The 11972-nt window shown below is 35.4% G+C and overlaps 3 protein-coding genes across 4 annotated transcripts; 2 read left to right on the top strand and 1 right to left on the bottom strand.

Moving 5' to 3' along the window:
- Nucleotides 1-1919, top strand: LOC110702431 (AT-hook motif nuclear-localized protein 16-like). The gene has a single exon (XM_021880134.1). It carries the CDS (start codon nt 958-960, stop codon nt 1759-1761), a length of 804 nt encoding a protein of 267 aa, XP_021735826.1. The 5' UTR covers nt 1-957; the 3' UTR covers nt 1762-1919.
- A 248-nt stretch (nt 1920-2167) lies between these two features.
- On the bottom strand, nt 2168-4164 carry LOC110702430 (5-amino-6-(5-phospho-D-ribitylamino)uracil phosphatase, chloroplastic-like). 2 transcript variants are annotated; one of them, XM_021880132.1, is made up of 2 exons: nt 4065-4164; nt 2168-3731 (listed from the first exon to the last, which is right to left on the bottom strand). In XM_021880132.1, exon 2 carries the CDS (start codon nt 3579-3581, stop codon nt 2436-2438), a length of 1146 nt encoding a protein of 381 aa, XP_021735824.1. In that variant the 5' UTR covers nt 3582-3731; nt 4065-4164; the 3' UTR covers nt 2168-2435. The 2 variants fall into 2 exon arrangements, with proteins under 2 accessions (XP_021735824.1, XP_021735825.1); XM_021880133.1 differs by having other exon boundaries at nt 2168-3581.
- Nucleotides 4165-7367: 3203 nt separating this feature from the next.
- Nucleotides 7368-11088, top strand: LOC110702429. The gene is made up of 3 exons (XM_021880131.1): nt 7368-7713; nt 8606-8668; nt 10586-11088. The coding sequence occupies exons 1-3, from the start codon at nt 7456-7458 to the stop codon at nt 10898-10900; spliced, it is 636 nt and encodes a 211-aa protein (XP_021735823.1). The 5' UTR covers nt 7368-7455; the 3' UTR covers nt 10901-11088.
- Nucleotides 11089-11972: the final 884 nt, after the last annotated feature.

Genomic DNA, 11972 nt, shown 5'->3' with positions numbered 1-11972 from the left:
TCCATGGAGCAGTCAGTGTGCGCCCAAACACAATATGAGCTGATACATATGGTGATGCCATGTGCTCGAGTAGGTGCATGTTCAAAGCAACCTTACCAATGGCAGTATCTAAAGTTCTAAACCTAGTAATCAAACTTGTATTTTCCCAACAAGCCCTTTAAACAGACTCACTTTGATCCAGGCAGCCGCGATAGAGCCTTACAAATGGCATCAGCTAAATGTGTTCAAAGCAACAAAGGTCTATGATGCTCAAATTCATCAATCACAACTATATGTTACGGAGTATTGTGATTTGTCTTAACAGAGAAAGTTGACAGTAGCATCAAATACACCAAGAACTGGAATCCTTCAGATGTTTGATTATCTGAAACACAGTCACAATCGAGCCCACACGAGTAATATTCATTTTCGAACAGCCCACACTACAGTCTGAAATTTCTTTGTGAATCCATCTGCACTCTGCATTTTTAATATTCATCTACAGATTCACTCTTTAATCCCTTTTAGATATGTCACAGACTCACAGAAATCACTTTTGTACTGTAATGATATGGAATTATAATTAATTACTAGCAGATTGAACAGACCACAATACAGTTGTTACAATGATTTTGGTGATGCTACATGAAGTATTTGGACTGATATTGTGATATTATAGGCGTACTATGTGATTTATGGTGGTACCAACTAAACGTAAAAAAAGTTAAGTTAATGAGAAAACACAATTGACATGAGAATCTCTTGCAGGTATAACCAAGATATAAAAAAGACAATCTACAAGTTTGGTGAAACTTAATTCTCTCCTAATCTTTGATCATTCTTTTCGGTTTTTTCGAGTTTCCTATTGCTTAATTTATCCCATAATTTCTGTACTTAAACCCCCCAACATTAAACTTCTCCAGATCATCCATTTTACTTTGTTGTAATACCTTTATAGCAGAGTTCAAAATCATCTGCATGGCAGGAAGCATCGACATGACTGTACATGCAGTTGAATCAAATGGTGTCAAAGACCAAAGCCACCAGAAACCAGGGATGGATTCAAGAGGACTCCTCATCCCTTCGAAGGTACCAAAAGCGGTGCCCCTGACAGCCCAACCAGCTGACGGAGAGCCCATCCGGAGGCCTCGTGGCAGGCCTGCTGGGTCCAAGAACAAGCCTAAACCGCCAATTATCATCACGAGGGAGAGCCCTAACACACTATGTGCACATGCTATGGAGGTAAGCTCGGGTTGTGATGTCAATGAAAGCCTGATCACTTTTGCTAGGAAGAAGCAGAAAGGAGTTTGCATACTAAGTGGTACAGGGTATGTAACCAATGTTACTCTAAGGCACCCTTCATCACAAGGCCCTAATGCCATTGTAACTCTCCATGGTCGATTTGAGATTCTCTCTCTTCTCGGATCCATACTTCCACCACCAGTTGCACCACCAGGTCTCACAGGTCTAACAGTTTACTTGGCAGGCCCACAGGGGCAGGTCGTAGGTGGGGGAGTGGTGGGTGCCCTTATTGCCTCTGGTCCTGTAGTTATTATGGCTGCTACTTTTATGAATGCATCTTTTGATCGTTTACCTATATGCGAAGAGGAGAATGAAGTTGCTGCTCAAAATCAATGTTACCAGAACAATCGCCGCCATCACTACCAGCATATTGATGTGTCCGATGTATGTGGAGTTCCGCAGAATTATATGAGCAATGGCAGGGCTTTGCCTCCTGAAGTATACTCCTGGGCATCGGGTCGATCACTGGCAAAGACCTGAAGCTGAGCATTTCTATTACTTTTAACAATCTCATTGGCTTCATATCTTCTACTAGGATCAGTCTCTCCCAACTAGTTTATCTTCTGAGCAGTTGACATATTTCTACCTATATACCTTGTACTTCAACAAATTTATAAATGGCATAAATATTGACAGCATATTATAGACAATCATCCTATAATCGAACATATGTTTCACATCAAAACAAGGACAGACATTTCTATATGAAGCTATGACTCTATGAGAATGTTAGTACCGTCAAAGTTATATCACTTAGCTATTGAAGCTTCATTGCAGTTGATTTATCATAATTTTCGACATGAAGTTAAAGCTTCAGAAACTCAATGGAACAAATGGAATAGAGTATATCAAAGCTATCAGATTTCTATTGTTTGAATGTTTGATGAAGCATTACATAAAAATATGTTTCTTCTAAAGATATATTTAGAAAATAAAAAATACAAATTCATGAAGTAGATCAAACTTGAATACTATAGGCAATTGAAGTAACAACTCGTATATTGAACATAATCCACATACACAAGGTAACAAAGGTAGTCCAATGCAGACCACCCCTAAATTCTATTTTTTGTCCTAATTTTATATACAAAAGGATAAGAAACCAATATTTTTACCAACAAATAGATGACAACATGCTGTACATTTTGAGTGTGCTACCAGAATATATCGTCCACTCCAGTTGGCCTGGATGAATGCCTGTCTTCCTCGATTTCTTCCTCCATCTCCAACTCCGGCTCCTGAAATTCAGGCGATTCTACAGCAGCGAGGTTTTTCAGATCCACAACTGAAAGCTCGTCTAAATGTCTGACAACCAAATCCGCAGCTCCAAGCTCATAAACAGGATGCTTGCTAGCAACAGCAACACACTTCATTCGAGCATCATGGGCTGCCTCCACAGTCAGGTTTGAATTCCCAAAGACAATGCACCTCTCTGGTATAAACTTCAGACTTTGTGCTGCATATATGAACATCTCAGGATCAGGCTTACCCCTATGAACATCCTCAGCAGCCACAATCACACTAAACACCCCTTCAAGTTCAATATCTCCAATTGCAGCCTCCAGTGTTTTTCTTGGACGGGTAGAAACAAGTGCCATTGGAATCTCGTATGCCATGAGCACATCCACGAATTCCCGAGACCCAGATCTCAAACTATATATACCACCTTGTAATCGTTGATATATCTCTTCTTTCCTAGAAGCCAACCTTCGCAATTCAGCTGAATCTCTAGACCAGCAGAGGACTTCAGAAATTGCTTGTTCATTTTTCATCCCTTCTATCCTTTTAAGAAGAAAAGTCGGGGGAGGTGTCTTTCCTTCCTCTTCAGAAAGAGCTAGCCAAGCCTGCTTCTCAAGATCAGGATTATCATCAATTATAACCCCTTCCCACTCAAATATAGCACCTAGCCACCCACAACCCATCCTTTCAAGCCGAAGCAAAGGATTATGCAAAGACGGATTATCAGCCTTATTATTCGGAGGCCACATTCTTGTTTTTAAATCAGTCTCAACTTCAATTCTATCATTCCAAGTTCGTGGTATTCGATCCTTTTCCTTAAAGGCATAAGCCTCTTTCGCCAACTCCATTGCAAGGGCTACAATGGATCCCTTTGACCTCATATCTACCCTCTCAACTCTCTTCTTGCATAAACATTGATTCAGAGCTATCTTTCCCCCTATGAACCTCGCCACCGGAAACCGGGCATTCTCAATAGATTTTCTCCTATAACTAGCATCCCTCAAACCCCAGCCGCCGTACTGGTAGCCAAGAAGAGATGCAGTTGCAATTGCCTCAACCATCTTCACCAATCAAGAACTTACTTAATCAGCTTACTAATCACAAATTCCCCTCTTCTCCCTTACCCTTTGTAAAATCTAATCTATGCGTAATGATTATTCACCAAATTAAGCTCAATTCACCTTATAATTTCAATTCTTGACCAATAAAACCTAAACAATTAATAAAGTTCAAACAAATTTATGAAGCTAAACAAATCAAAGCTCTAAATTACAGCATACAACCCTAAATAGCAAAAATAATCAAATACCCACAAAACCCATTAACTTAATCAAGCTAAAAAAAACCCAAATCAAGAAATGGGTAGCTCAAATTCTTGACCTTTTCTTTGAGAACACTCAACCCCAGCAATATTTACAGCAAAACATACAGAAAATAATTATATTTATTATCCAGTAATCAATCTAAATATCCAAAACTAAAGTTTATAATTATCCAAAACTATATATTATATTTACAAAGAGATAGGAGTAAGAGAGAGGAACCTGGTTTGCTGCTAAATTGGAGGAAGATTTGAGAATTCTTAGGAGAGAGAAAATGAACGAGATTCTTGAGGAAATGTAAAAGAGAGGATATTTATTTAAGTAATTAATTATTTATTTATTCAATGGCCATGTTTGATAATTGGTTTTTAATGGGTTTTTGGTTAGCTTTTGACTTTTGACTTTTTAAGGTGGTTAAACAGTCAAAAAATGTGTTTGGTAATTGGCTTTTTAGTCAGCGAAAAAGCTGGCTTTTAAGCCAAAATGAAAAAGCTGCTTTGAGTAGCTTTTTTTGTTGGTTTTTGGCTTGTTGACTCACAAATTATCTAATAAACAGCCAATAACCAATAATTAATTTACCAAACACTTTTATAAATAGTCAGTTTAAACAGCCAATTTCAAAAGTCATTATAAACAGCCAAACATTCCAGCTAGTCAAACAAGCCAAGTGAACCAGCCAACAGTCAACCGTCAACAGCCATTTGTCAAACAAGGCCAATATATTTTGTCCTTAAACAGAAAATAATTGTGGAAAATAGATATTTTTGTGGTTTATAGCAATTTAGAGAAATTATTTGTGTAATAATAATTACGTCACCTACCAATTTAGACCGCAGAGTTAGGCTTTCGTAATGACACGTGTTTTATTATAGAGCTTTTACTTTTGCTAGTTGATGACTATTTGGTTTTGTTTATAAAAGTAGTATACTTAATTTAATGATGCAATTAAATACGTCTTCCCAACTTTATCTTCTTTTAACGAATCTAGATGATTGCCGAAGGAGGCCACCGATATGCTAAACGTAGATCTATTGTAAATGTTGGCAATGATGATGAGTCTCGTTAATGTATGAATTTATTGTAATTGAAATTGATTTTTTGAAAGAAAGTAATTGAAATTGATTATTAATTTGATTATTGAATGGTATCTTATCCAAGTCTTATGGACGTGTATTTTTCAAGTACAAGAACTAATGCGTATAAAATTTTCATAGGAGTAATATTTTGCCAATATAACCAAGCTTGATAGGGAATTTACCTTGTGACTTTGAGGTCACAAGTTCAAGTTCCATTAACTACAAAATGCTTGAAAGTAGAGGAATTTTCTTACCCCTCTTCTATAAAATTTGTTATATACATCCGAGTGTATTGTACACTAGTGACAGAGCTAGCAGGGTACAAGGGGGGCAACTGTCCCCCAACTTTAAAAAAATAATAGCTTAAAAATTTAATTGTGTGCAATAGCATAACATATGAACGAAGATAGTGAAGGGGTTGAAGTATTTCCTTTGGAGCCTTGTCGACCCCATTCAGCACTGGTTGAATGAGGAGGATGTGTTTGTCATCTTGGTTAGTGGAATGAGGCTGTTTTTACTGTTTAGAGGAGTAATGCTCGTTTCTTTTTGTAGCATTTCACCCTTTTTTTTTTTTAAAAAAAAAATTCTTATATTATTTTATGAGCAAGACAATATATATCCTTCCATATTTTCTTAACAATTATATCTATTTAAATGTTTTAAAATATAGCAAACTTTTAAATAAATCGAATGTACAATAATATATTGTACATCCGTGATAAAGTTAGGCCATGTTCTCTTCACCTTAAAAAAATAATATTAAGTAAAAATAATTTCAGTTCAGTAAAAAAAAGTTCAGTTCAGTAAAATTCAGTTTTCTTAAAGAAGAATTATAATAGAAAATCAGTAAAAATAATTTAAGTTCAGTAAAAATAATTTCAGTTCAGTAAAATTAAGTTCAGTTCAGTAAAAATAATTTCAGTTCAGCATAATTAAGGTGAAGAAAACAGGGCCTTACTCTAAAATGAGCAAAAGTTACCTTTATATGCAGGGGCGAAGTCAGGATTTTAAAGGTATAGGGGCCGACTAAAACTTTAATTAAAAATTAATGTGAAAACGGGCTTGATCCTATGATCTAATTAAAACCCCAAACAATGGGATTCAAATCACTGCGGCAATCGTTAAATACAACTTAAGTTTTAACAAAAATATTACTACTCCCTCCGTGTTTTAATAAGTGTTTTCACTATTCACATAATGGTTTTGATTTGATTAATTTACCTATATATAAAGATCAAATGTCATTGTATAATACATCGTTAGATTCGTTAAAATATATACTTTCATAATATCAACTTTTCTATAATTTTACTAATATATAATTACATAAATTTATGGTCAAACTTGTGCCTCGGCGTGTTTGGTCAAATTGTAACACTTATTAAAAGCATGGAGGGAGTACATCTGTTTCATTTTTTTTTTTTGACAAGCACATCTGTTTCATATTATTTGCAACAATTAGACATTTTTTCTCTCTACTTTATGTCAAATCATTGTAAATAATATGAAACGGAGATAATATTTATTCGAAAAACTTATAGGGGCCAATAGTTAAGATTAAAGGGCACGAAATTGGTCCATGGGGCCGGGCCTCCACCCGCCCCCCATGTAGCTTCACCCTTGCTCATATGAACAAAAGTTACCCTGACATAAATTAAAGTTACGAACTATTTATGCTTTATTGATAAAAGTTACCTAAAAAATTGTAAAAGTGACCCTAATTTTGATTAAAGTGACCCCAGATGTACGTATACAAAAGTAATTCTTTAAATACGAAGTACTCCGTATAATTTTGCATGAACGAACCTCTCAAATTACGGTTATTGCATTTGATTAGCTATACTATCTTATGTTCGAAACCTTCAACAATTTTGAACCCGTGCAATAAGCAAATATTTCTTGAACAAGAGTTGGTTTATCATCGATTTTATTTTTTTTTTACTATTTTTTTTGTTGTAAAACTTTAACTATTTAATAGCTATTTGTGTCATCGATTCGTTTGAGCACTACTTTTCCCCAAGATGTTTTTCAAATTATACAATGTCTAATTGTCCCCCCGGTTTAAAATTTCTGGCTCCGCCACTGTTACACCCAGGTTATTTACTCATTAAATTTTGTTCATTCACTCGGGTTATTTACTCATTAACTTTTGCTCATCTAATAAATGAGCAAATTTTTTTTGCTCATTTATTAAATTCAATAAGTAAATAACCCGGGTGTTACAGTTGAAACTCGTCCCCCTCTACTCTCAAGCGTCGACCTGTGGAGTTGGACTGGTTAAATCTATGAGAAGTGTCAATTCACTACGGCCTTTCATCTTACCTTTTTATTTATTTATTCCAAAATTCCCGTCTTAAATAATCGGGTCACGAGTCAATTTACTCGATCAGGTTAGGTTTAACGGGTCGGGTTTATTTTAACAGCCGATCTGTCAAATAGATAGTGAAATGATGAAGTCCTGTACTTGTCGTACTTATAATCTTCCTCCGAGTATTTGGCGGGTAAAACCCTATTTTCTGTAGAAAAAGGGAACGAAAATGGTGGCAAGCAAGGCATTAGAGAAGCATGAAGACGACAATTACAGTGCTGAAATCAAGAAGACGAAGCTCCTCAATGAAATCGTAGAACCCACAATTGATGAACAATCCAGAAATTACAGTGACTGTGACCAAGATGATTCCGAAGACGATGATGGTGCTCAGCCAATTGGCGCGGTAATTAGGGTTTCTGATGATGGGGTTCAGAGAAAAAAACATTATAGGGCTTTTGAATTTGATGGAAATCGTTTTCAACTTGTAAGTTCTTCTTTCGTTTCTCATACTTTTAGGTTAATTTATTTATTTGGATTGTTGTTTTGCCCCCTTATTTAGGTTTATTGTTTGATTTTATAATCTGGGTTTGTTGTTTGAGTTTAGAATCTAGGGTTTATTGCTTGAATTTTGGTTGGATAATGGGATATTCAATTGATTTTTCAGAAATATGATTACTTTTTACTGTCTGCTTTCAACACATAACTTGCAAATTATACTTGTAGTTCTCTATATTTCAGCCACTTTTTTGCTTTTCTATTGCTGCTTTGTTAGTGCAATATTTGGGATATCATGGATTTGTGAAGGATTGACATCCCAATTAGTTAGATTTGGTAATGGAAATATAGATTGTAAAGGATAGCTGATATTGTTGAGGTTGAGGGATGTGAAGAAATATAAAGCTATATTATTCAGTTTCAAGGGATAAATTGATAGTGTGCTGAATCTTAAGGTTGAAAATCATGTTTGTCAAGGAATTTTATTTGTAAAGAGCAAGTATTTTGTATGTGGAATTAAGTGTCGGAATAGCATAGATGAAAAGTTATATCATGAGGAGCAATTATAGCAGTGTGAAGGGCATATCATTCTATCTTTTCTCTTTCATCTTTGATCTCGTCCTTTAGACTTTAGAGATTAGGAACACAGGCTTCTTTGCATTTCACGCGCACTCCTATTGAGTCTTGCAGAGGCAAGTTTCTTTGCATTTTACATAACTTTGGTAGGATTTAATCCATTCTAAGAGGGTAATATTTGGTTTTTTTTCTTCTATTTCTTCTTTCCCCCTTTTCAACCTAACATCCAAACGAAGGATTTTGTTTGAACAACTCTGTTCCCTTTTTATAAAACTGTGTTATCAACAAATGGCTTTTGTATGCAGGAGGATAGTATACTTGTGACACCAGAGGAGGGGAAAGTCAAGCCTTCTGTTACAATCATAAAGGTAGGCATACCTTGTTTCTTGGTCTTTGGCATGTTACCTTTCATTTCAGATACAAATATATATTGAACTCTTTCTGTATAGGATGATAACTGGTTTGATAGTGCACAGAGCATGTTATTAGTTTTAGACAGGGGGGGGGGGGGGAAATCTTGGTTGCTCATCCTGTGTGAGAGCACTAGGATAAATGTTCTTGGTATAGAAAGTGTTAATGAATAAGAGACCTTTAAGGCTGTAAAATACCATTATTGTTTTCTACTTCAGTAGTAGCCTAGTAGGACTTGTGGTTGCCTTCAATTCATTGGATTTCCTATAAATATTTGTTTTTCAAGGTCATACGGATTTGGACTATATTTGCTGGAAGTTTATTCAAGTGGCCAATTACTCTAGCAGTTTCTTAATGACCTTGTGTAGGTTCTTTGCCGTGTGATGTTTCTGAGAAAGTGCCCCTATTTATGCTCATCCATGTTATCTCATTTTCTCTAAGTAAAATGCGCTGGATTATCTTTTCAACTTTAGACAAATCAGTTAACACATCATCAAGCAGCAATGTCAGGTGGGTTTGGGCTGTTATTAAGTTACTGGAGCATTCTCGCTCCATCCCTCTTTTGTTAGACTCATTGGGTTTTGTTACTTTTCAAAATCTTGGTTGGGTGAAATTAGAGGAGTAAAAAGTTTGGTGGGACCAATGTAGTGTGAATGTGAGAGGAAACTGGTGGTCCCTGTACCATTTATAGCACGGGGCAAAGTCTCAAACTCATAGAGACAAACATAAAGGAAATTGGGGCAAACAAAAGGGGGTAGTGGTAGTATTTTACATTCTTTGAGTGTTCTCCTTACCAATGTAAAGAATGCCGGGTCTAGGGAAACCAAATACATGATTACATTTATAGCTTCTAAGCCTTGCTAGCAATGAGGTTTCACTATTGTTGGACTATTGCCTATTGGTATACTTTCATTCAATTAAGTGTAGATGTGTATGTGTAGATCCTTCTTTTTTTTACCTTTATGCTTTATATATTCTGATATTTCAAGGCCATCTGTATGGTAATATCACAAGAGGAGAGATAACTATGCAAAACCAATTAATCACAAATTATTAACAAGTGAGTAACATTTTAACCTAAAAAAAAAAAAAAAAAAGACACCATTTTAAGTAATAAAATTGCATGTATTTATGACAAGGAAAAGGAGGAGAGGAATTTAAAAATTAAAAATTTTAAAAAATATAATTGTTGTTACCTGTTGATTACAAGGAGTGAAGGAGATGAACCAAAGGGTTGAGCTCTTTCTCTTTCTACAATTGAAGGGAAATTGCTATGGTTAATTGGAAAAAAGATAATAGGGCCACTTTTTAGCAGAAGAGGAGGGAAAGTGAAAAAAGTATCCCGCCTTTTCCAATTTTGCAAGGGTAAAATTGTAATTTTATACAAAAATACATGAGGGAATTTTGATTGACCAAGGTGAAGTGGGGGAATTAACTTCCCATGTTTTGGAGGAATTTCCATTTACCAAGGAAATTCAACTTCCCACATAGATGATAGATGTCAACCAAACAACTATCCATATACTCACTTCCCATGAATTTCTATTTCCACCATTAGTAAAGTGTAACCAAACAAGGCCTCAGTGTAAACTAACTAGTATAAGTGTATAACCTTGCAATGCTAAGTGATTTTCCCCATGTTTTGGTGGAAAAAAGTTAGTATTTCTACAATATTGCTTTGCATGTTGTATTTGTTTGATTGATGGATTATCTCTATATCTAGTATATCAAGGAGTATATGGTTAGCTAGATGTTAATGTTGACCATGTCCCCTCTGGCAGTTTGGTTCACTGTAGAATTAGTAGCTGCATGCCTGCATGCTTTAGAATTGAATTTTATTATTTTTATTTTTATTTTTATTTTTTAATCTCTAGGACATTTTCCAAATTGATGGAGAGGATTTAATGGTTAGAGCACAACGATTTTTTCGCCCTGAAGAGATCCAGAAAACGGGAGGTGGAACATGGGAATCGAATGATGCAAGGGAGCTTTTCTACAGTTGTCACCTTGATGAAGTCCCTGCTATCTCCGTGATGCATGAGTGTGTGATACATCTTGTGCCTCTTCACAAGCCAGTGCCTGACCGTAAAGAATGCCCTGGTTTCATTGTACGCAAGTTCTATGACTATGTCAATCAGAAAGTACGAAATCTCACTGACAAAGACTTCAAAGGCGTATCGCTTCAGTAGTTCTGTCTGCAGCAGGTTAGATAGTACTCTGTATTATATACACATATGATTTCTGTTATAGATGACATTCATAAAACATAAGAGGAAGAGGCCTTTAGTTGTCAAAGTTTTGGCATACTACTGATTACTGAATAGTGTTCTAAAATAATATGCACTTTGGAAATAATGAACAACTTATTACAATCTCATGGTGAAGTTTAGTTCCCTTCTTTTCCTGTTTACTATTTTCTTTTTTTTCTTTTAAAAGTTAGTACTCTCACTCTCCACTGACAGCATACTCTGAATTCCCGTTGAAGCCATTGTAAAAGCTTCAGCTGGCCAATAAATAATCATCATTGTACACAGCCGTCATCATGACGTTTTTCTCTCTTGAAATCCTGGTCATCAATCTCTCCTCTGCTTCTCTGACTTCATGTCTTTGTCGCCTTCACTCTCATTTTCTTTTTCTTTTTCTTCTCGTTTGTTCTTCCTCCCATCTCCAATTTCCCGGTTTTCACTGAATTTCTAGAAACCTCTCTACTATCGAAGTCTTCTTTTTAACTACTAAATTCAATTGGGTCAAAAAAAATATTTCTAGAGTTTGAAGAATTGAAGTGGTAGACTGAGTAATCAGTGCAAAATGATAATTCACTAATTATAAAGACCCCTGAGTAAATCATAGGTGGATACTTCGTATTATTCAACGAGGTTCCTTGTTGAATTAGGTGGTGAATTTTGGTGAATGTTGCTTGGGATATTGTTCAACCTTGATTAAACATTATTGGCCCTATTTTCCAAATTTCTTTTCCCACGTACTAAATGCCTTGTAAGATTTTAAGTTGTCAAATAAATTTTTAGAAGATTGTTTTTCACAAAAAGGTTGGGTACATTGAGATGTAATTTTGTTGTAGATTGGCTAGTTGTAGGTTAATTTTAACCAATTTTGAGTAAATTTTACTGATTTTCACATAAACATAACTTGTTATGACATTAAGGATAAATTTTATAAATTGTTCACTTTTTTTGGTTGATCTACGTGGTATAAGAATATATGCTCACTATATCAAGCTAACTTTACGTCTAATACACAATA

Source organism: Chenopodium quinoa, unplaced genomic scaffold (genome assembly GCF_001683475.1).
Source record: "Chenopodium quinoa cultivar QQ74 unplaced genomic scaffold, ASM168347v1, whole genome shotgun sequence".
In the NCBI taxonomy this organism is placed as follows: domain Eukaryota; kingdom Viridiplantae; phylum Streptophyta; class Magnoliopsida; order Caryophyllales; family Amaranthaceae; genus Chenopodium; species Chenopodium quinoa.
The sequence above is the reverse complement of the archived record's forward strand: the minus strand, read 5'-3'. Positions and strand labels throughout refer to the sequence as shown.